At 39.4% G+C, this 25,741-nt stretch overlaps 1 protein-coding gene across 12 annotated transcripts in view; it reads left to right on the forward strand.

Annotated features, from left to right (window-relative positions):
• The window catches only part of LOC120414001 (regulating synaptic membrane exocytosis protein 2), a 110,966-nt gene that overhangs the window by 75,783 nt on the left and 9,442 nt on the right, over positions 1 to 25,741 (forward strand). For 3 of the 12 annotated variants that reach the window (XR_005605006.2, XR_005605005.2, XM_039575010.2), the window contains exons 9-20: positions 7,460 to 7,679; positions 7,903 to 8,103; positions 8,378 to 8,682; positions 8,758 to 8,895; positions 9,100 to 9,237; positions 11,279 to 11,476; positions 12,454 to 12,588; positions 17,255 to 17,630; positions 17,691 to 17,895; positions 17,985 to 20,998; positions 21,061 to 21,219; positions 22,893 to 23,055. Coding sequence is in view for 1 of the 12 variants with exons in the window: in XM_039575010.2 (XP_039430944.1) it covers positions 7,460 to 7,679; positions 7,903 to 8,103; positions 8,378 to 8,682; positions 8,758 to 8,895; positions 9,100 to 9,237; positions 11,279 to 11,476; positions 12,454 to 12,588; positions 17,255 to 17,630; positions 17,691 to 17,895; positions 17,985 to 20,998; positions 21,061 to 21,219; positions 22,893 to 23,055 (5,252 nt within the window). In the remaining 11 variants the exon portion in view is untranslated. Of the gene's footprint in view, positions 1 to 7,459; positions 7,680 to 7,902; positions 8,104 to 8,377; positions 8,683 to 8,757; positions 8,896 to 9,099; positions 9,238 to 11,278; positions 11,477 to 12,453; positions 12,589 to 17,254; positions 17,631 to 17,690; positions 17,896 to 17,984; positions 20,999 to 21,060; positions 21,220 to 21,525; positions 21,677 to 22,892; positions 23,056 to 25,741 lie in introns of all 12 variants that reach the window. The other 9 variants (XR_008212489.1, XR_008212490.1, XR_008212497.1 and 6 more) reach the window with 9 other exon arrangements.

A 25,741-nucleotide genomic window follows, 5' to 3' on the forward strand; every position in this document is an offset into this window, starting at 1 on the left:
CTGAAGCTATACCGATGATTAATTCATCCATATAAACCTCCGTTGATCTGGTAGATATCCAGGTCATGACTTCCAGAAGTTTCTGGACGACCTATAACAATCCAACGTACCTCAGAGTATCCTTCGTGGTTCAGTGAAGCTACCTGAAGCCTTACCGATGGTTAATATACCCATATAGACCCCCGTTGATCAGGTAGATCAACAGGTCATAACTCCCGGGAGTTCCTGGAGGACCCATAACAATCGAACATGGCGAAGTGGAATCCATCGTGTATCACTGAAGCTTCCTGAAGCTATACCGATGTTTAGTACACCCATATAGACCCCCGTTGATCAGGTAGATCATCAGGTCATAACTCCCGGGAGTTCCTGGGGGACCCATAACAATCGAACATGGCGAAGGAAATCCATCGTGGTTCACTGAAGCTACCTGAAGCTATACCGATGGTTAATATACCAATATAGACCCCCGTTGATCAGGTAGATCATCAGGTCATAACTCCCTGGAGGACCCATAACAATCCAACGTACACAAGAGTATCCATCGTGGTTTACTGAAGCTACCTGAAGCTATACCGATGGTTAATACACCCATATAGACCCGCGATGATCAGGTAGATATCTAGGGCATGACTTCCGGGAGTTCTTGGATACCCAGATTTGTGGATGGCCCCTTAACCGTGTTTTGTGGATGACCCCTTATACAAATGTTTCATTTAGGTATGTGTAAATAAAGTACATTTAAAAAGAAAACCCCATTTTACGCCCAAACCACGCAATAACGCTCCCCCGATATGCGCCAATTAGAGCGTTATTTGGGGGAGCGTTATTTCGGGGTTTGAGCGCAATTCGGGAGGTGCAAAACGGGGGAGGCGCAATCGTGGGGAGCGTATTTAGGGGATTTAGTGTATCAAACTTCATAATTTTGGATGAGTAATATCCTAAAAATGTTGCATCCGACTCATATATATTTTAAATTGCAAAATATGACAATCTGAGGCCATAAATTGTCAAGTCTCCTAAAGTTTGATATGTCGGATGATAGGGTTTCTTTAATATTCTGCACAGTAAAAAAAAACATGGTAAAATTTCATCTAAAAAGGAGTACATCTTTTATGTCAGAAAAAAGCTTTAATTTTACCTCTAGTAATGTGTAAATTTACATCTGGCAGACGCTAGGAAAAAATATATGTAATTCCAAAAAATATCAAACCGACGATAGCTATATCTAGCTCACTAAGTCCGTTCCCCAACCCGCACGGCCAACTCGCCGCTGTGAAAACTGGACTATCAAAGCCAATGTACCTCTACGTATCTCGTATATCGTATATGTACCCTATATGCAGTAAATACAGTATACAATGCACGGAACACATAGAGCTACATTGGCTTTGATCGTTCAGGTTTCACAGCGGCGAGATGGCCGTGTGGGTTGGGGCGCGGACTTAGTTAGCTAGATATAACTATCGCCGGTTTGATATTTTTTTTTGGATTACAGATATTTTTTCCTAGCGTCTGCCAGATGTAAATTTACACATTATTAGAGGTAAAATTAAAGCTTTCTTCTGACATAAAAGATGTTCTCCTTTTTAGATGAAATTTTGCCATGATTTTTTTTACTGTGTGGAAGTTGTCCCAAGTGTTCTCCGAAAAGCGGATCCGGAGGGTAAGAGAGAACAACTACACAGTAAAAAGATCTGTGTAAAATCCCATGCAAAATCATGCGCATCACCTTTGTGATCAAAAGCATGTAATATTGTATGAGAAAACGTGTACACAAAAAGCAGCATGTACGAAAGAAAAAAAAAATATTTAGAAGACAAAAATAATAACAACAATCTGCTGAGAGTCATATCCAGATTACCAAGTTCGCACCTCAACCATTTCGGCTATCTCGCCGCAGTGAAATTAGCTGGATCAACAAGGATGCAGCTGTAAGTTCCCCATACATCGTATACAGTTAATTCAGTATACGACGTACGGGAAACCCACTGGTACATCGTCGTTGAACACAACAATTACAAGACGGTGAGATAGCCGAGACGATTGGGGCGCGAACTTGCTAATATGACTCTCAACAGATTGTTGTTATTTCTGGGGTAAGCAAAATGACCATTTAATGTTTTGGGAATCTATGAAGGTAAAAAGGCAGGACATAGACAGCTTCATAAAATGGCGTTCTTAATTCACTTTGGCCCAAAATGCACATGCGACAAGATAGCACGAGCACGATGATGCCGGATGATACGGTTTCTTCAAAATTCCGGAAGCGTCATAATTCATAAAATTTAAAGATATGACCATCTAAGGCAGTCTTTCTCAAAGTGGGTACTAAGCCCCACTAGTGGGGCCTGACAAGTACCAGTTGTGGCCGTAAACATTGAAGTGTGGTAGGGCATGGCAAAAATAGTTTGTAAATCAGTGATCTATCTAGGGCCTCTTAAGTTGGCATATAGTTTAATTTCCTATAGTTTGATATGCCGGATGAAAGGGTTTCTTCCACATTCCGGAAGTGTCCCTAAGTGGTCACCGATAACAGGTTCCGGAGTGACCATGGCGGGCAAGCGAACAACGAACATGGCCTTAATTTTCATATCCGGGGACCGATTCCAGGTTAACCGGCAAAATAAAAATCCAAAATGATTCTGGCAATTGTGTCTTGTGTTTTTAGTTAGTTTGAAGGATCAATTTCATTTATCATAAATGAAGTGGTATCGGATACCCCGGAAAACGGGCAAATCTACTTTTTTGATCATGTTGCAAATCAAACATCATTAAATTTAATGTTATGACAATCTACGATCATGCCGTAATTCTCTGACTCATCTTGGCCACTCTGAAACCGGTTACCTGTAGTCTCTTGTAGTTACTTCCGGAAGATACCCTTGCACCCGACATATCAAACTTCATGAAATTGAAAGATATGAAAATTAGGGCCATGATCGTTGTTCGCTTGCCCGACATGGTCACTCCGGAACCGGTTATCGGTTAAGACATACACAAAAAATAATTTTCGGACGTTTCGGATTTCCGGAACCGGCAGGTCACCTGGCAGGTATTGGAATATATCTGTTGAATACAGCTAGGACCTCCTTGATTGGTTGAAATTTGCCGGAAATCTTTTTTCGGTTTTTGCAGGTTCCCGGTGGCCACCGTAGCCAAATCTGTTTCGATAAGGGGGCATTTGGATTATTGACGATTTTTTAAAGTTTGGGTCGAAAAGGACCCTAATATCGTAAAAGTAATTTTGTTTTATGGACGCTCCTCTAGGGGTCGTCAATAGTTCATTTTGTCGCACGTCGATTTTGGGCCAAATTGAGTTTAGAATGGCATTTTGTGCAATTTTCAATGCCTCTTTTATGACCTTCGCAGATCCCCGAAATTCGACTCCAATCCTGAGATATTCAACAAACGCCGGAAAAACTCAGTGCATTGTTGTCACTCTTCATATAGAAAAAGTTTTGATCTGATCGTGCTATCTCCACATATATTCCGATTTCGTGTGAGTTGACAGATGACTCATGAAGTAACATAATTCAAATTATATATTTAGAGAATGTGTAGAATTGAGATCAGTTAATTGTACGTAACTCTCTATGCAACGTTGAAAATCATTATAAATTAAGGTTTCAATTAGAAGCTCATTACGCTGAATCTTCAAACATAAGTTAGAAGCCATCGCTAGCTTTTTCTTTGCATGTAATAATTAGTGGCATGCTTATCTTCATAACTGGGTGTCGCTTCACTGTCTTTTCAATGCCTCACTTTTCCGCTGGAATTTGTAGTACTCTTTCGTTTTAATAGGATTTGCGGTATCTTAAAAAACAAAAACAACTAACCAACCATGTGGCACACAGGCTCTGTGCCGTTGCTGGAGGTCGGAGAGGGGGGCAAACCCTTGTCCAACTCTCCTGCTCCACGATGTACTCGAGAGGTACTCGCTCGATATTCATTGCTTCTTCTCCTTATCCTCTGATGAATATGTGTGTTGTCGTGCTGGCGAGAGTCTGTCGCGCGCTCTTCTCTTCACGAGATTTTTTTTCCTCCTTTTTTGTTCCTCCCCCCCCACCCCCTTTGTGGAGGGTTCTTGAATTTCCTCACCGTGATTAAGTTTGTTTCGAGCGAATCGATTTTCAATCACTCAGCTGTAAATACATCAACCTGTTTTCTTTCCTTTTTCTTTTCCACCTTCCATTTTTCCACCTCTTTTTTGGTCCTTTTTTTCTTTCTTTTTCGTGTGTCCATGCGTCAGAACAACTGAATGCTTCACTTGTTTTACTTCCACCCTCACCCTCACCCTCTCATTCAGTCTGTGTGCGTGTGTGTCGTCGTCGTCGTCGTCTTCGTCGCGAGTATATTTATGATGCACTTTAGTCACATGTCTATCCACTTATTATTTCAACTTCTCATCGTATTATTTCCCACACGTTTCCCACCATTTACAAATTGGATAGAGAATCTTCTTGAGGGTTTCTCCAATTCTTACATTGTATAGTGCACACACACACCAAGACACCGAAGGAGTTATCCGGAATTTTCTGTTGTTTTAAAGAAGGGTTCTCACAAAACATTTCACCACGGATGACGAATCGGTTTGTTTTCTGCCTCAATGTAGAACAATGAGTCGGTTTGATACTTATGTATTTTGAGTTTAGCACACACTTAATCACTCAATAGAGTTTGCTCTTCAACAACTTATCGAATTATAAGTATTGTGTTTCCTCTGTGAATAGTGAATAATTAAATCAAAAGCTGTGTTCTTTTTACATTTTTTTTAAACAAAATTTAAATCAAATCAAATTAAAATATAAATGTTTATTTAGGAACATTTTTAACATAAATTAATATAAACATGAGTTGTCTTTATCACAAGTTTTTCAATTGTATTTTAAAAGAATGGATTTTCCTCAGCAAGTTCATACAAAAAAACAAGTTTCGCCTTCCTCACTGATGTAAGGCTATAATCCTGCTCTAAAAATGAACCTTTTACAGAAAGCTCGTAGACCCACCTTCATGTGTACCTATCGACTCAGAATCGAAAACTGAACAAATTTCTGTCCGTTTGTTTGTATGTGTGTTACCAATAATGTCACTCAGTGTAGTTCAAATGCTATGTATTGACATGTGTTTTCGCGTACATCTGGATGTTACAGAAGTGGCCGAAAATCGTAGCAAATTAGGTAATTGTAAGACCTTTCCAACAAAACTAGTGTTTTGAAGATCTGGCAAAAAAATCTGAAATCCTGCTGACAATTGATCCTATTTGCAATACCAATCAATAAAAAAGGTTAAGATATTACATATAAAATAATTTTCAGAGTTTTGAATTCAAACATTGCTTTAGAAAAGTTCTGTTAAAGATGTATTAATTTCATAACATTGTGAATCAAACCAAATTTAAAGTAATCTAAAAAAAGATGTTTCTAGTTGCTTTGCCGCCATCGTCTATGCCATAGGAAATAATGAACATTAATTTCAGATTGGTATTTCTAACATATTTTATCATTGATATTTTCTATAAATGCATAACTTGGTAAAATCTTTTTATCAGTGTGTGTCATAATTCATAGACCAGTGTATGGCAATTTTTGATATTGGATTTTACGAAATTTGTTATTAAGTTTTGAAATGTGATTTAAGAAAGAGGATTTCCAGCCCAAACAGGAATTTTTAAGGTACTGTTTCACTTGTCTCTCTCCGATATCAATGAAAATTTCTGCAAACATATTATCTTATATAAGACATTTTTGTATACATGAAGCCAGTAGGTTATTTACATTTTTTTTTGTGTTTCGTAATTTAAATATTGCTTTATCTCAAAGCCGGTTGTTAGAACTGTTTTTTTTTGTACGGAGTGTGGTTTTTACTGTGACCTTCGACCTCTTTAGTTAATTGTGGGATACTAAATACATTAAAAAAATATTCGATAATTTTTTAGCCTAATGATCAACAGGAGCATCCCGATTCTTTGTAACAGGTACACGAAAAAAATAACAATTGAGAACCACGAAGTAATTTATTCATTAGTATGGTGCATTTGCACTTTAAATGTGAATATATTACTTCCTGGTTTGCAAATTCATGAACACAATTCACGATTTCGAGAATTGTCTTTTTTCCGTGTAACTTTTGCAATCGGTTTTGTGAGGAAAGCATCAATCACTGAGTTGTGGTTTGAATAAGCTTTTGTAATTATTTTTACGTACAACACTGGCAATTACACAAAAATAGATGTCAACAATTGTTTGAATTTTTGATTTATTTCACTTTTAAATATTTTTTTTCAAAAGATTGTAAATGTCGTGTAATCATAGGAAAATAAGATAGATTTTCACTGGCGAGTGCTGAGTTTCGAGTCTTTTTTTTTACAATTTTAAATATTTGTTTTCTTTAATAGCATATTGTATGGAAGGTTATAACATAAAAGCAGAAATGAGTCGATTTAAGAATCCGTGGAGATATGTATTGCAAAAGCCTTTTGTTATTTTTTTTATGTTATGTAAGAACACCGTACAGTCTGATAGGCGTCATCCATAAAGTACGTACGCTCTTAGGGGGGGAGGGGGGGTTACCGTAGGTGTGACAAGATGTGACGAAGGAGGGAGGGGGGGTTAGCGAGACTGTGACGTCACGCTATGTTTTTTATTATTGTATAATATTAATTCGAAATGTACACAATTAAATTAAATCCTCTTTTCTAAAATTGTTTGCTTACTATTATGTAGAAGTACCGTCATCAGGGGTGACATTGGGTCATAAAAATTTCTCCATTTTTGTATGACCCAAACTCTCCCCCCAGACCCAATGTCACCCCTGATGACGGTATCACATTATAATTTATTATATAGTCACTTTTTTCAGCTTAACTTCAAAATTTTGCAAATTAATAAGAAAACTGCTAAAAATGGTTTGAACTTACAAAGCTGTGAAAAACAGTTTTCAAGATTATTTAACACTTGAATGTTATAACAGGTCTTCTAATTTTTAAAAGTTACAAAACTGTTTTTTTATATCGCAATGTTTATTCTAAAAAATGAATAATTAGACATCATTTTTCATATTGAAATTGGCAAAAATACCAAAATTATGAGAGTTTAAAGAAATAAAAACTATAAAAAATCCCATCGAAAACAAGGGAGGGGGGTCTGGCAAAGGTGACGTACTTTTTGAGGGGGGGTTCAACCTTGTGTGACAAAGTGTGACATAGGGGGGAGGGGGTGTTAATTTTGGCCGATTTTTGCGTGACATACTTTATGGATGACGCCATAGGTCAAACCAAGGTATTTTTCTTATGTTACTGAACGAAATTGTTTCTGGTTGATCTGTTTAACGGTCGTAAAGTAAATTTCCTTCAGTAAGAGTACCCACACCTTCACGAGCTACCCACTTCTGGAAGAATAATTGACTGAACCAACCCGTCTCCAATTTGAAATTCCCCGCCCATCCTATACAAATACAGAACCCGGTCAGTTGGCAAGTGTCGACCGATGGCAGTCGTATGATCGGTCATATGGTACTGCAGCGAACTGTTGACGGCGAAGACGTTTTAGGACTCAAGGTACGCGGTGGCCAAGTGCTACCCAGTGACGATAAGGCAGCTGCGTCGACGACAGCGGCGGCGATCGTGGAACAGGTGCAGCGTGGGTTGATTGCCGACCAGGAGGGACACATCCGGCCAGGTAATTATCCGGTTTTGGGAACTCCGGGGAGCGGGGTTCGTACGTGCGTGAGTGTGTGCGTAGGCTTATGGCACCTAACCTTAGCGTTTTTTTGGGAGTGTTGGCGCTCTTTTTTTCGGGGGTTGGGATTTAAGGCACGTGCCACGTGCCTGAGGTGTCATTCTACACCGCCAGATCATTCATTGCAGCTTCCCATTTCGTTCCAATTCGAACACGTTTTCAGGTGACGAAGTGGTTGAATGGAACGGTCACTCATTGCGTGGCAAATCCGCACAAGACGTACACGATATTATCACTGATAGTGCGCTGGAACCATTGGTAGAGTTGCTATTGACACGTGCGATCTTGATCAATCGCAAAAATACACAAGCATCCTGGCGAAAGTCTCATTCCCCAACTCGACTCCCAGCGCATCAAAGTGGAGGTACTAGCAAACTGCTTTTCCGTCAGTAGAAGGCATTTTTCCGTAGCAAACGAACCTGGCAAAATCAGAAAACCCTTTGGCGTCCATATTAATCGTGCTAATGTATCAAATCAAATCCACAAAAAAAAAAAAAAATTAGGGATCTAAGAATATTATTGTCCTGTACCTCTTTAGTTGACTTTTTGTGCGTAACTGTTCATGGTCTACCGTTGGCAGTGTCAATGTGTGCTCTAATTCCCCCAACCCCTAACCACGTTCGCTTGTGATTCCACAGAGAGCTACGATCGGCGAGACAAGCCAAGCGTCCTGGTGACGTCTCCGGGATCACCGGACTTGCACAGCGTCCGGAACTATTCCGCGAACCTTCGATACCCAAATAGACTGACTCCGGCTGCGACTGCTGCCCAGCAGCAGCAACAACAGCACCACCACCACCACCACCAGGAGAACAGCGTTGGTGGCAGGGTACAAATTAAGCTCGGCTTCGATCCCAGCTCGCTGCAGCTGATCGTGACCATAGTGGGCGCCACCGATCTGGTGTCGCGGCTCAACGGCGCCGCACGGAACCCTTACGCCAAAGTATGACCCGCTGGAGACGGTTTCCCAGTAGAGAGCGCAACACCATCACCGAGTAACACTTTCCCCTTTTTGCAGGTTTGTTTGCTTCCCGATCGAAGCGAAAAGTCCAAACGGCGCACCAAAACCTTGGCACTGACTAACGACCCGCGCTGGGGCCAAACGTTCGTTTACGAAGGCTTCCGGCGGGCAGATCTGCACAATCGGCTGTTCGAAGCAAGTGTTTTCTCAGTCCTGCACCGAATGGGTCATTTCATCATTTCAAACTGACCAGGGCTGTGAAGTCGGTTGTTTTGTTCAGCGACTCCGACTCCGACTCCACAGCCCGGTAAATTGCTACGTCGACGAATTGACACATTCGGTGAAATGACTCATCCCAATGAAGCAGCTATACCTTATCGACTCCCCTCGAAATTCCAGATCACGCTGTGGGACTATGTGCGCTACGGTGCCAACGATTTTCTCGGTGAAGTGATCATTGATCTGGCCATACACCCCCTGGACGATGAACCGGAATGGTACACCCTGCAACCGCATCAAGAGTCCTTGCGAGACACAGTACGTAACTGGTTGACAACCGTGTTGAACCCTGTCTGTGTGTCGCTCTGTGTTGTGTTGTGCTGTCTCCCCTCATCTCTACTCAACTACGCTCTCTCGATAGTTTTTGTTTTTGTTTTGTTGATGGTTTCAGTAGTGAACTTTCACTTTAATATTATTGTTTGTTAATTTAAAAGATACGATCTCTTGTCAGTTATTTCTTTTGACTACTAACAACCCTGTTGAGTATTGCCATCTGCATATTAGGTATAAACTTTTAAAAAATTAAAAAGTTTTGCTAGCGTTCCCTAGAGGTTTTCCAACATTTTGAATCAAATTTTGTTCAGTTTTCATTTATTTTCATTTCAAGTTTAGTTCTCCTGCTGAGTTCTGCTCGACACTCAATGGAATCGACTCCAGATTGTTACGATAATAGCTCGCCCATGCACTATCGATTTTTTCCCTCCACTAATGAATATTTGATATTCGTCTTATTTTTTTTGGAGATTTTCCAAGTGGAGCATGGCGAGTGGTATTTTATGTGCCCACATGAATGTGGTCTGTTGTTGTTTTTTAAAACATTTTTTATACGTTAGTGCTAGAAACAATGCTAGATTAACACCAAGATAACAGAATTTTTTGATAATAAAAAGGCTTTCTGCCTGTAGAACAAATTCAAAGTGAATTCATTCTTGATTAAGCCTTTTGAAATTGAGATTTTTTTAAGAACAATGTTGAATGTTGAAGGATAAAATATCGATTGTTTGAAATGTACTTTTTTCTGTTAAAAAGTGAATACACAATTGAAGAGACAGTCTAAATTTAAAGCTTTCAAAATATATTATGGTATTTTTATTCCTTATACTTGTTTATTTAAGGGGTTATATGCATGTAAAATGTACCAAAACTATCTGCAGAACTTTTGTGGATTAGTTACTTTGAAAAGTATTCGTTCGTGAGCAAAAATCGAACGCGATGCAAAACTGCTCTTTTGGATTCCTAGCGCTGGTCACTACCACACCAATCGCTACCGAAAACTCACTCTTCTGCTCTTCCTCTCACTTTAATCGGTAAGTACAGCGAATGGCTCAGAGAGACCGATTGCGCTATGTCGCTTTAGGCTGACTCAGAAACGTTTGCGATCGGCTTTGCTTTGATCAATGACCAAGATTATCAAACATATTAAGCAATTTTTCCGTTTACGCAACATCAAAGACAGCAATTTCCACCAAAAAATCTTTTTCACTTGCGAACTATTTTCACCCGCGAAAGAGAGAGGAGTCGAAACGCGTAAAAGAAAATCGCTTCCGAATTTTTCAATAAAAATAGTCCTATGAAGATTTTTTTGGTGAATTTTCTTGTAAGTACCACTTAAAATTATTTATTTCGGTTTGTTTACACATATTGCCGATTTTTTCAGATTTCTATTACTATTTTTCTTCCTTTCCGATTTTTTCTCTTGATGAGCGCAAAAAGATTTTCTTTTGATGATGATTCTTCCATCGCTGACCGTGCCAAATTGCAACTGACGGCTGACTGTGGGAGTGCAGGCAAAAAGACCACCGCGTTGGTATTTGAATAGCTTCGATCCTCTCTGAGCATATTTGTTTGTGACTGTCGTCGACGGACGGAGTAGGCTATACAAATTCTCGAAGTATTGTATCGCGTGTGAAGCGATGGACCAACTTGCTGGCAGTTTGGTTGAGCGCTTTAATCGCCAGTGATTTCTGATTTTTGAACTTAAAATTAAACTCTTGTTTGATGTTACAAAATAATACTTGTTTTATTGGCTAATTAATAAGCTACAGATATTTTGTCTTTCAACGAGTTAATGTAAGGATTTTTATTTTTATTAGCTATACTCTAACAGCAATTATTATTCTTATGTATTTTGTTACTAACTACTAGTTCTTCTATAGTAGATTACAGGTAATCCTAAATGTTTGATTTGTTTGTTTGTTTGAATTTAAAAGAATTATCAAAACGTCCTAAACTATACTAGCACCATGTTTTTTTGTACTACGAATGTCAATCATGCATTTCTCACTCAATTTATTCGTAGTTGCGTAGAGACGATAGAGAACCCGGCAACGAATTGGATATGATTTTAACCCCGACCGATCATTTATCGCCACCGAGCACCACTTCGAGGTTGAGTGACTCAGACACGACTTCCGAATGCGATATCGATGGTCTGATGACTGGACGTGACGGCGCTAGCGTATCATCCCTAGGAAGCTCATCAAGTCCTCCACCAGAGGTAAAATTGGTCATTCATCCTGTTCTTCCTTTGTTTTTTGTCTCTTACTTCTGTTTCACTGTCACATAATCATTTTGTTTGCGATCGGGCGCAATGAATCCGATCAGCGAGTAACTACTATCTGTACACTGTAAAAACAACACATCCTCTTGCACTTTTTTTAAATAAAAAAAATGATTCTGGTTTCATTCGTTCATTTTGTAAAGTTTTGTTTTTGATCCATGGGTATATACAAGTTTTTTGGTAAATTTTATTAACACGATTTTATTTTTCAGTTTGGTCAACCCGTACAGACGTTTGCGAATACAATTTTCCATTAGTAGAAGGAATGTCCTCTGTACACACAAGCATATCCGTGTCGAAATGAGATTTTCCTCGCGATGCGAACTGTATTAGCTAAAAATCACACACACACACACATGAATTCAAAGAAAGGAGCTCTTAAACGATGAATAATACCTTCTGCATATGATTTAAATCGTGTTTGAATTATTTTTCGTTGCGAGTTCATTTCAACGGATTGCTGAATCATTTATTTTATATCAAATGCGATTTACAGAATACAAAAAAAATCCAAATAGCAGCTCATATGAATGTACCAGTTTTATATAGCAAATTGCCGCTTTTGGTTGTTCCATATCTAGAGAAAAAGCTATTATTACGTTCCGTCTTTCAAATTTTCTAGTTAATGCGCAGTTTTTACCTACATTTTTTTACAGCTAATACTCAAAACAGCTACGCTTTTTATCACAAGTATTTTTCTTACAATAATTTTCGAAACTTTGTTTTACTGTAGTGGTAGCACCAGCATACTAACATAGTTGAAAAACTTGATGAACAAGAATTACCCTTTTATTACCCTCTGTTGAAACACTACAGATTCCGAACCACGGTGTGTGTCCTTGCTAACTCGTACCAAATACTAACGGGAACCGTTTTTTCTCTCTCTCTTTTTTCCTGCTCCTTTTGGTTCCCAGGTTGATCTACAGGAGCGGAGGTCACGGCGGGATATGTCACCGCAGGGCCGGAAACGAGTCGCTGGTATGGTAGCAAAAGATTACCGAACCGTGTCGGGTGTAGGACAAGGCTTCCACAATCAAATGAGTAATGAGGTAAGAAATGGTTTTATGCAACCGTGATTCAAAGAAATTGAACATTAATAAAAGATTTGGGGCAAATGGGGACTTCAGGCTGATAAAAGACAGCAGTTTTTAGAGAAATTAAAAATTTTAAGTTTGGAAATCGATTTATTAATTTTGTTTGATTGCCTCTGTTCTATCAGAATCCAATAAGAAATATGAAAAAATGCCTGAAAATAGCAATCCCAATCCGTCCGTTTGTCCGGATTCGCCCCAAATGACATTTCAAGTGTGACTTAAAAACCATCAACGTCAGGGCCTATCTACAATCACTTAACTTAGAAAATTGTACTTTGATCTTCTACAATGGAAATGTAGGTAAATTCTTAACTTGTTACACCCGTATTTTTTTTTGTTTGGTCGTTAGGGTGACCTATACCGTGCTAGGGTGGTCCCAAAAAATGGCAATTTTAGTCAATTTTCGCAAAAACCACATTTTTCAAGAAATCATCATTTTCCCCTTTTTGCGCGTGGCGCGTCGAAAAACTCAGTTTTTATTTTAAAAAAATCATATCTTGGAAACGTACGGGTCGACATCGCCAATTTTTGATAAGTAATGTGAAGCTTTCCGAGGAATTCGATAAAAATATTATCAGACATAGGCTCTTTGGTCCAACCACGGTCAAAACGCGATTTTATGTTTTCATACGACTTTTTCAATTTTTTGGCTTTTTTTCGAACCTCAAATTATTTTTCCTAAAAGGCAAACTTACCACCTTTCATTTGCGTCCAAGACAGCTATAATCGGTTGAAATGGTACAGAGTTACAAGGATCCTGTAAGCAAATCCGGTTACTCTTTGTTTTCGAATTCGTAAACATTGAAATGTTTCCAAAATCGTCAACATGTTTTCCGACTTTGAACAACAATGTTGAGGATTTTGGAAACATTTCAATGTTTATGATATTTTTGAATATTTTTAAGCATTTACTGTAGAGAGACATACTTAAGAAAATTACTCAATATTGTTAAAATCAATAGTACAAATGAGCGTAATCCAGAATTGTGAATAATTGGGGTACATCTGACAAATGCCGGATGGACAATAGAATAAAAATAACAAAATAACAATGTATTCAGTACCGTCAGTGGGGGTGACATTGGGTCAAAGTGATTTTTTATGGATTTTAACCATTTCTCAGGTTATACTCAATGAAACTAAATTCTGTTAAAAGGGTTGTGTATCACAATAAAAAAAGTTGAATTTTGGAATGTTAAAAATATGGTCGGTTGAATATTATACCTTTGTTTGAGTAATACAGTGGACTCTCTCGTTATCGATATTAAAGGGACCGTCGAGAGCGGGAGTTATCAAATTTTTGAACGAAAAATCAAAGCAATCTATTTGAAGAGGCTGAAAAAATTATTGACAGCTGGAGCAATATTGATATCGAGAAGATCGACAGCCAAAGAGTCCACTGTGTTTCCTAAAAATTGTGTAAAATGTGAACCGGATGAATATTTACCAGAAACTGATCATTTATTGATGTAATATTACTTTTTTCCTGATGATTATCAGTGATGAACATTACCATCTTTTTTTCTGTGTAGGGGACATCTTAAGACGGGTCATTCCATCTCAACTGTGCACGAAAAAATGCAAATATGAAAATTTCCCTCTCCGGTCCTGCTCAAATTTGGCAGGGCTGTTGGTACTATCAAAACATGCAAGAATCCTGAATTTCATCCAAATCGGACCACCCCTCCAATTTTGTACCTCCCCAAAAAATCGACATTTTGGCGATTTTGGAGCGATCCTCCTGGTTTCAAACGGCGATAGCTCAGGAACACCAAATCTTAAAAGGTTGGTCTTCAACTCAATTTTGAAGGAAATTTGATAAATTTATTTTTTCTACCTGTATTGCGCAATTGAAAACTTCAAACGGCCGTATCTCAAAACACCCCAACTCATTTTTTTGATTTGACCTCACCATCGTATTTCCCAGACATTTTACATAAGAATCATTTATCGACAGAAAGGAATATGTTTCGTTCCAGAGATATCGAATTTCAAAGTTTTGTGTTTTCGAGATTACCTACATCAGCTTCATTCGCCGCATCTGCTAGAAGCACACAGGCGGGCTGATCAATAACTGCTACCTGGTGTTCTGGGAGATGATCAATTTAATTTTTATTTTTATAATTTTACGCAAATATTTATTGAAATAGCTAATATCTTGATCAATCTATTTTTGTGTAAGGAATATTTATTGGGTTATTTTGAATGCACCGTTTTTTTACGTGTTGCTAACCTTTTTAGAGTACCTCTGAGGCCATGACTAGAGCCTTTGTCATGGGCGGTAGCAAAATAATGCCTTTTAGCAAAAACCCCAAAATCAGCTTTATGGTTTAAAAGATTAATCATATTAAATCAATTTTTATATTGTGAGCCAGCTCCATTTGATTAAAAGATGGTTTTGGTCAAGTTACGTTTAATCAAAAAAAAATCCTTAAACGTGAGGACAGCAGCCGTATTGTGTTCCAAGAATCCAAGAATGATAGAAGAAAAAAACATTGTTGTTCGGACGGTGTCGAAATCATCGCAACTATATTTTGGGGAATTAGCCGCTTTGCAGCAGATCAAACTTTGTGATTTTCTTACATTTTTCAGAAATTCAGAAATCCTTTTCCTACTCTTTGTGATCGTCTTTCACTAGAATACAACGTATCAACATTTTTTTTTAAATTTTAATTCATATTTTGTCAAAAATGTCTCGTGCACTAATTGTTCAGTGTTACTAACAAGATTAATTGCATTTTCCTGCTCACTCCGTCGGAATCCAATTCTGCCCTTTACTGTGTGTCGTTATTGCTCTGTCCTATGGGTTAGCCCAGAAATTCATTTCATTTTTTTGAGCAGATACACATTCGCGATTAAACTCCAGTTTCCTACAGTGTAATACAGTTAATTTTTGCCCAATTTGGTAAAAATTATTTATGATGAAATATCATTTCAATAAATGCCCAGGTAGCAATTATTGTTCAGCCCGCCTGTGTGCTTCCAGCAGATGCGGCGAATGAAGCTGATGTAGGTAATCTCAAATACTCAAAACTTTGAAATTCGATATCTCTGGAACGAAACATATTCATTTCTGTCGATAAGTGATTCTTATGTAAAATTGTCTGGGGAATACGATGGTGTGGTCAAATCAAAAAAATAAGTCGAGGTGTTTTGAGATACGGCCTTTTAAAGTTTTCAATTGCGCAATACAGGTAGACAAAATAAATTAATCAAAATTATGATCACGGAAATGGATTCTACGTCCAATTTCCTTCAAAATTGAGTCTAAGACCGAACTTCTAAGATTTGTGGTTCCTGAGCTATCGCCGTTTGAAACTAGGAAGTTTGCTTCAACATCGCCAGAAAGTCGATTTTTTGGGGAGGTACAAAAATGGAGGGGGTGGTCCGATTTGGATGAAATTCGGGATTCTTGCATGTTTTGATAGTACCAACAGCCCTGCCAAATTTGAGCAGGATCGGAGAGGGTAATTTTCAAATGCTGAATATTTAAGATTTTGATTGGTATTGCTTGAAAAGTATCCAAATGTTTGAAAAATCTAAGATTGGGTCAATTTTCAAACGATTGGCATTTAAGGTAGAGTTCATCAAATTCCACCATATTTTGGGAAAAATGTTAGTAAACTATCTAAGTACAATTCTACGTTAAAAATGTTCCATGTTATCAAATTTGTTTTTGTTACTAAGAAATTACGAGAGGTGTATCGTTTTTTGACCCATAGTCGCCCCGCTGACGGTAACTGGAAAAGGCAGTGTTATTAACTCTTTTTAGAACCTTTATGACTATGGAATCCAGTACTTTAGTACATGGTAATTATTTTCATTAGTTCCTCGGGTATTGATTATCGAGCTTTTAATAGACGAAAAAACATGTTAATAATAATCTGCATTGTAAATAATATTCCTTCATGAATCTATAAAAAAATATTTTGTATAAGTAGAAATTGCAATGTTTCTAAGTTCAATGTTCAAATACTTCTTACCTGCCAAATTTGACGATAAGTTTTTATGCAAATTTACACAAATAAAGTGTTTGTAAAGCAATGAGAATATCTTGAATTAGTTTGAACTTGAATTGAAGATCAATTCGATTAATTTATTAATCGAATTGTGAATTCCCAGAAGATCCCGGTGGCAAATTTTGAGACGAGATTTGTCTGATCACGCCTTCCGTTGGACGGGGAAGTAAATGTTGGCCCCGGTCTAACCTAGAGGTTAGGTCGTTAGCTCAATCCAGGTGTAGGAGTCGTCTCCCTGGGTCCTGTCTCGGTGGAGCCGCTTGTCGGCAGTTGGACTCACAATCCAAAGGTCGTTAGTTCAAATCCCGGGGTGAATGGAAGCTTAGGTGTAAAAAGAAATTTGTAATTGTTCTCAACAATCAAGCCTCCAAGCTGCAATAGCCGAGGCAATGCTGTAGACTATAGAGCACTCAATTTATTTATTTTACACGGGAAAAACAAGTTGGAACGATTTTTGTGATCCCAAAAATTACAGATTTGATAAAATCTAGTTCTGCAAAGTTCTAGTTGAATCATGTCCGAGAACCAGCGAGTTGAAATTACCGTTCCAACTGTTTTAAAGGGTTAAAAAGTTGATCTGTGACTTCTTGAATATCTCCTAGGCATCTTCATCCTACCGTCGAAACGGCACGATGGCACTGAATCAGCGCAGTCAGTCGGCGGCACCGAGTGAAAACTACCGGGACGATCGCCGCGGGTCGCTGTCGCCGCAAGATGATAGATATACCGAATATCCAGTTCTTCCATTACATCAGTATGCGCCAAGATTTCAATCACGATCAGCGACTGCGACACCAACTGGTTCACCGAAGAAGCGACAATTACCACAAGTACCTCACGTGTCACGAAATGCGGCCATGCGCGAACGTTTTATACAGGACTTTGAGGAGCGCAGTGGAGGACGTTTTGCACGGCACCGGGGCCGCCAAAGCCATCATCAGCCAACGTATCGGAGTACGGGAATGGGAGGTAATGCAGGCGGGTGGTGTCATGACTTGTTTTTGGAGTTTTTGACTGACATTTATGCTTTTTTTTCAGGCTGGGAGCGACACTATTCTGGACTGTCCGACAGTGATCTGACGACACATTCATTAGAAAGTAGATCTAGACCTAGACACTCATTATCTCCGGATAAGGACTTCATGGGTGATTTTGGCGATTCCGATATGGAGTCAGTAGTTAGTGTTACTTCAAGTGCTTTTTCAACTCAGTCGGAGCGACCGCGTGGATCAAAAGGGATTAGGTAAGGGTAGCGTTTTGTTTCGTTTATTGATCTGTTATTGAACACTACTACTGGTCTCAACATTGATAAACATCATTTCAAATCGTAAGGAACTTAAATCAGAGGCGTCTACAGCATAGAAGCCTTCCAACTGGCTGGGCCACTACTTCTCTGTGCGCTCTTCCAAGCGAGTCTCCATTCGAGCCACCAGTCAGCGAGCCGGAACAAGTCACAACACTTCCCGCTATTCCGATTCCCAAAACAATCCCACCCAGCTTCGATGTTATCCCCGAATCAAATCCTAATCTTCCGTACGAGAATCCCCGTCCCGTAACGACCGAATATTCTAACGCTCCCTCGCTCGTCAATCCCTCCGATAGTGTTGTTGTTCCCGTTGCTTCCGAAGACTGCAAGCTTGTTTCTAGCCAACCCTATTCGTCGTACACTCCCTTTCCTGTTGTCGATCCTCCTAGTTCGTACTACAGCGAACAGTGTATTACTCTCAATCCCGAAAGGAGTAGCATCCAAAGCTTTGTGGTAAACCCTAGTAGTGACAATGTAATGACGACTTCCCTTAATCTTTCGAACACGACATCGACAGAGCCATCCTCCCTGGAGTTTAAAACTGGTTCGGTTCCACTGGGAAGATACCTTGAGTACGGACAACAAAATCAGAATCAAATGACTAGCTCGTTGCAGGGAGATTCGTTCTACAACAATCCTAATCCCGTGAACTACGGCAATACAAGACGGCAATCGCAGGTCGCGAGGTACAATACTTCGGAGCCCAATCTGAACATCGCAAACGTTGGACGCCGCATGTCTCGTGATCCGCAAAACTTGAGAAATCAATCGGTGTCTATTTCGAACCGATACATTCCGGGTCATAACGAATGTGCTGGTCCAAGTTCGAACCAAATTATTCTGAAATCGTCGTTCTCTGATCAAAATCTGCAGAATAGTATCGTGTATGAGCAAAGTAACGCTCAGTCGGGAAACATTTCCATCTCAAATGTGTACGATCGCTCCTCGGGCATGAAGAATCAAACCATTACTTGTATTCGTAATAACGCGGACCAACCGACCGCTAACAATATTCGTTACACGAGTAACCAGGAGGGAATGACTTGTGAATTCTCCGGCTCAGCCTTGCAGTTCCGATCTTCGATAGGAAGCCTTACCGATTTGCACAGCAGTGGTCAGTCGTATACGAATGCTCCGATGATTGCAGCTCCACCACCGAATCGTATCGATTACGGTAGGCAGCATATTGAAGAGTACGAAGTAAGCGATTTGGAATCCAATGTTGGCGCTGTGCTTCGGAAGCCTGCAGCGAAATCACCCAGTGATGCTCATTTCTATGGGCGAAGGGATACCGGTTACAAGGAAACTTACCTTGGTGAGGGCGTATACAAACAAAAGGACAAGATAAGCCGATCGCACTCACTTATTGCAAAGGATCAAATAATCGACATCGAGTACGATTCGGATACCGGTTATAAAACGAAAAGTGTTCGACAGAATGTGTTTGCCAGTCAGATGGAAGAAAAGATTTATCGCAAACGTACTAGATCACTCGAAGGCAATGATCAGTTGGACGATAGAGCAAGCGACAAGAAGTCCGATCAGTTTGGATCGAGATCCAGCTTGGAGAAGAGCAGTATGACTCTGGACATAGCGAAGAACGTCGAAAAACCAGAGGCAGCTCAAGCGAAGCTTGTTGTTGATCATACCAAGAAAAAGAAACAGGAAGAACCGGCTAAAACTGAGAGCAAAAAGAACACTAAATCTCCAGCGAAAACTGGTACTCCCAAAAAGGGCAGTAAACCTGTGAAGAAACCATCCAGTACTACATCGTTGAACCGAACTGGATCGGCTAAAAGTAAAGCTCCACCCTCGAAAGGCCCTCCTGCGAAAGGTAAAGTCGCAGATAAACCAAAATTCAAGGAAGTTGATCCCAAAAAGACGGACAGCAAACTTAGCAAACAACAGTCCAACAGTAAAACTCGAGTCAGCGAGATCAAGGGTGATGCAGAACATCACAGCAGCTCCGAGTCGATCAAGTCGATCATCGAAGAGGTACGGATGGAGTTGCTGCAGAAGCCGAAGCAGTCCACCTATTTGAGCGACGAAAGTCCCACCTTTCTGAACCGAAGCCATTCGTTCAGCGATGGAGAGTTGAGTCGGAACCAGCGGGTTCGCGACAATTACGACAAGTACGAGTTTATTGAGGGACGCAAGCATTACATAATCAAAGAGGACAAGTTGAAGTATAGTCGGGATGATCGAGAACGGGTTTATGACTATGATGACGATCGAGCTGGTCCCAGCCATAGAGGTAGAAGGGGGGCTTCGGAGCATCGGGAGGACAAGCGATCAAGTGAACCGTTTTTGAAGTGCGGAGATCGTCGCTCGAGTACGATGTCCGAGGATGGTCGGGCAGGTCAGAACGACAGTGAGGATGAGGTGTCCGATGATGACGTGTTCGAAAGTCCCTTTTCGCGCGGTAGGAACTCGTCATTCAATGGTAAATCCTCTAGCAAGCGCAGATCTCGGTACGACACTCGTCGTACCAGTAGCTTGGAAGATTTGAAACGATTCATTGCGAATCAGCAGGAGAAAGACGCGATCGCTAGTAGTAGGAGTGACACAACTAGGCACAGCTCGGTTAGCATTAACGAAAAGCCAGAGTACTTTGAGTATAGCAAGTCTCCTTCGTCCCCTCGGCCCAAGTCTAGTGGTAGAAGTGCTAATAATGCTTCCAATCGTTCCAAATCCTCCAACGGTATCGCCCTTCTGCAAACCGAACCGAAACGCACCTCGTTGAAAAAATCCACGACCACGTCCTCGTCGGTCGGCGTCTGCGGTGGCTCGTCGTCATCGATTGCTCCGAAACACGGCAACGCACGGAATCGTCCCGACCGACCCAAAAGCGACTACGACATGAGAGATCGGGGCCGGTACGGAGGACGGGACGCGTACCGGCAGCGGGATCGGGACCGCAACAACAGTGATCATGAGCGGGACCGTGATCTGAGTGATCGAGAACAACGAGAATCGCGGGAGCGCGCGGAACTGGACCGAAGTCTTTCGAACAATGAGGGCACGCCCGAGGACAAGATTGGTGAGTCTGGCTCTGCGCTCTTGAGCCTCTGGTGCTAATTGCTGGTTCGTATCTTCCGACAGATGGCAGCCTAAGCGACACGGCGGTGATACAGAGCTTGGACTCGCGGCGCAAGTTGGACCAGCGGTCGCCCAAGAGTGAGACCCCGACGCGGGACCGGGACCGCTTCGGCGCCGGCATGGGCAAGAAAAGCAGCTCGACGTCCCAGCTCTCGGCAACAGGTAACTTGCTCAGTAGATTGGAAGTGTTTTTATATTTTTTGGTTTGATTTTGAGTTTTTATTTTCTTTATCTATAATACAAACAAAATATACAAAAATCATGTGAGATGATGTGCGTCTAGCGCGAAACTTCGACAGCAAAAAAAAATTACAATCGGTTTGAATGTGTAAGCCAAAAAACAATGTTCGCAATTAGCGCGAATTGAGAGTAGCTCCATGTGTCGCATCGATGTACAACAATCCCATCATGACCCTCTTGTGAACTGATAATGTTTTGATAATCAATTTCATCCAACATATGAAAAAGGTCGTAAGCGTCGAATGGGTTTTGGGAGGCGCGGCAAGAACTCGTTCACCGTGCACCGAAGCGAGGAAGTCTTGCCGGGGGAGGTCCGCGGCGGTCTATCGCGTGGTTCTTCAGCGTCTAGCGATGGTGAAGGAAGCGCTGATGGCGACAGGTTCGCTCACTTACAAAACTCTCTACTTCTATCTCTAGAATTTTCCATTTTTTTTTTTCGTTTCATATTTTCGAATTTTATCTTATCATTTCACTTTCCTTACCAACATCGTTCAGTTTGCTCTGTTTTATACATCTTGTTTCGAAAGTATACCACGATCGTCCGATGTACACTAGAAAATTAGTATTACTACTTTTTTGTGTTTGAAGTCATCATCCTGTACCGTTTGCTGTAGTTGATCCCGTAGAGTTTCATCAGTTGGTATCATTTTACTTTACCTACACATTCACGAGCCCAAGTGTTTAAACAAACATTTCTTAAACTTTGTATCGTTTTTTTGTTGCTTCTCGTCTTTCGGTGCTGTCAAATAGAGTAACGAATGTGGCAAGCACAGAAAAAAAGAACAAAAAGAAGAAGGAGATACAGGTTACGGGGAGAAATAGAGTTCATACTAATGTTGTCGACATGTACTAAACAGATAAACAACTAAACAACCCTGAGTCCAGGGAGCTTCATAGATGCGAGTGGTTTTTTCGTATTTGGAATGAAATGTTATAAGGTAGAATTGGTCATTGTTCAAGATTCATCGTTTTTCTACAGTACTCTTTCATACTACTTACACATTTTCAACAGCTTCTTCCAACAATACAGTTATTTCTAGTTTTTACGACACTGTATATTATCTTCTCTTCTAATTTTGTTTCATTTGCACTTTATTTTTAACTACTCACACAACACTTTTGTTAAGTTGTCTTTACTCTACTTACATTGAGATCTTCCTATTTGGATGAAAATTAATGCATGTTTACTTTTCATAACACAAATTTGAACCTTTCAAACCAAGTGAGAAGGTCTCTCTCTTTCTCTTTACACAACTCTACTACTGTGGAAGCAGCGTGTAAATTTGAATCGATGTCTTATTGAAGTCAAATGTTGGAATTGTCCATGGTTTTCGTCAAGTGAAGAGGATTTCTGTATGTTGTCAACAGCTGCTGTCTTAAATGCAATCAGCTACAAAAAAAATTTCTGTTGATTTTTCAAACTTCATTGAACATCGACGTGTACGTGTGAGCTCCAGGGTTTTCGCCAAAAAATGACGCTTTAAAAACATTTTCTCGATAAAAATAAACATATCAAAATTTCAATTCTCAAATAAAAATATCCAAACCCAAAAAAAAAATCTTGTAAATACACGCACTCATCAACTCACTCACAGACCAAGGAATCTCGCCATCGTCCTCGTCATCCACGTCCACGCAACGCAAACGCTCGTCGGCCGGATCGATCCAACGATCCGTCGAGGTGACACCGACTCCGTCACAGTCGGCCGCCTATCGGGCCGGAAGTTTACATTCAATCTCTAGCTCCGAGGGTTCCTCGTAAGTTTCCGCCACCTCCACACGCGGCTCCTCAATTTGTGTTGCCTCTCTCGCTCTCTCTTTCTTTCTTTCTTTCTACTCCACTCTTTCTCTCTCTCTCTTTGTTTCTTCCTCAATTGTATCCCTCTATTTTCCCTATTTTTATCCTTCAGAAAGTTTGAATTATCTGATTCTATTTATAAGTTTTTTTTTTTTGAAAAGCATTCTCCGTGTTGTTTTTTGGCTCACTGTTGGTGTTCTTATTATACTCTGATCCTCTACTTGTTGGCGTTTGATAACTTTTGTCTCGTAACGGTGTTTACCTCTTTGAGATCTCTCTGTGTGTTGTACTTTTTGCTTTTCGTTACTAATCAGGCCTAGTATACTGTCGTAAGCTCATGCGTCACATTTACACTGGAAGGGAAGAAGGGTTTAAAACTGTTTTAAAGTTTAAACTATAATTGTATTGCACACAACTAATAATTCCTAGTAAAATTAATATCCATTTGAGCATAATAATATTTTGAATATATTTTTCCTTACCACTTATTGGCCTTATTTGAAAAAATAAAACAAAATTAAAGCGAGTGAGAGAGGGGATCTGATAATGTTAAATTTTGTGTAACGTAATATTTGAATGAACCCTTATGGAAAATTGTCTTAACTTAAATTTGGTAATGAATTATTTAAAGATTTTTTTCGGAAATCACAAAATCCGAAATTTCTAATTCGGGAAGTTATGTGCTATGGATTTCCTTTGCAATTAGGACCTTTTGAAATAGTACATTAGAAACAATCTATAAGGGTCACTACTGTCTACTCAGAACTTCTTGAAGCTTTTTTCGATATCTCGTTATGAAGGGTGGTACAGCATCCTGAAAATGTTATCAAAACTGGAGCAACATTTGGAAAGGGGTCGAGAGCTTTTTGACAGCCTAAACAATTTAGCAAATTCATAGGCACTAGGAATTTATTTTACTAACTCTTAATTTCGAGTTGCGTTAAAAATTTACAAAAAAAAAATCAAGTTTTGTTAAAAAGTTACAAAAAGCCTGAACATTTGCCAAATAGATTCAGCTGGCAACAGCAATTTATGCAATAAGTTGAAAAAAGGAGATGAGTTCAACACGAGTCGTACATTTATAATAAATATACAACGAGTGCTAAAAAAATCAGGTTTTACAATCAGTTGAAAACATTTTTTTTAATAATTCCGGGGAAATCCCGTAAATCCCTTTTAATTTGATTTACAAGTGAAATATTTGTTTCCCCGGTACAATGTTTATTTTTGCCGTCAAGTGTCAAACTCCAAATAGTATCGAAAATTATTACTTTTCGGTACAATTGCAAAAAGTTCAAAAACGCCCTCTAAGCTTATATACATAAATTCATGTTGTCTAAAGAGAAATCAAATATTTTATTAGAAAATAGGTTCTAAAGATTAGTAAAGTGTTTAGAAATGGCTTTTCATGCAAAACGAGTTTACGACAATATGTACTACCTTACTCTGTTGATGTCTAACTTAGCCCCGCATTTGATGGTATCACAATGTTCGTCATTATCAAATTTGTTAAGCAGTTTTGCGAGTCGCTCGGTACTTGGTTCAGATTTTCTTTCTTGTAACATATTGTGGCTTTAAACATGACTTCTGCTCTTGGTTCAATTCCTTTCAAATGAATTCCATTTTAATATTTCCGCATTCAGTTCAAAAAGTTAAGTTTCTCTTTATACCTTGTTAGTTGGAGTCATGACGGATCGTAGGGGAAAAAATAGTAAATTTGAAATTTATTTGCATAAGGGAAATAAAACGGTTATCGTTGAAAGAATTGTATCATCGCTTAGGTAAACAATATAACGTAAACTGGTTCATTTCTCTATTGACGTAACTCTGCTGAATTAAATAAACTTTTGCACACGTATTTATTTCTCACTCATGTTCACACTCTATGCAACTTACAAGTTTTCATTACAAATGTTTTTTATGTGTTTCACCTGCATGCTGCACAGCCCGTTAGTAGCCCGCTACACCTAGAACTAAAACACACTAATCTATGAATAAATACGTAACTATCTATCTCTCCCTGTAATTCAACCGAACAAACCTTCGAACAAAGAATTATTTATGCAACTGTATCTACCTGACTCCTCAAAGAACCTCAATTCTGTATGTGTGTGTGTGTCTGCATATCACTGACGGTAAAGTTTGTTCTTTCGATCGAATGTTTCCAAATGTGAAACAGTCTCCAAAGGAAAGCATATGGTTCCATTGTATAGCCTATCTAATTGTTGAAATGACCTGCTCAAGATGCATCACAGCTATCTCCTTTTGTATTTCGTTCTTGCATCTTTAAAAAATGACAAAACAGCGCTTGATAACTTTGAAGGAAAGCAGGAGTGCTTATTTAATGCGCAAGCTAGTTATAAAAGAAGTTCTGATAAAAAATCATTCCATTCCTTCACGTATGTTGTTATCGATTTTATGCTTTGTTTTTTATTCACTAATTCAATATATTTTTAACTGCATGATTTAAGCTCATTTCGAAAAAGCATTCATTCTTTGATAGATCATATTTCAAACAGCATAAAACTAACCTTAAAAAATAGTTCTGCATTGCTCATCATTATTGTACTGTTAATTGCCCCTGAAATCTCTTCATAAAAAAATACCAATTGCATTAAAAAACAAATAAAGCTTGTGATATCTGTT

Source organism: Culex pipiens, chromosome 3 (assembly GCF_016801865.2).
Source record: "Culex pipiens pallens isolate TS chromosome 3, TS_CPP_V2, whole genome shotgun sequence".
Taxonomy (NCBI): Eukaryota; Metazoa; Arthropoda; class Insecta; order Diptera; family Culicidae; genus Culex; species Culex pipiens.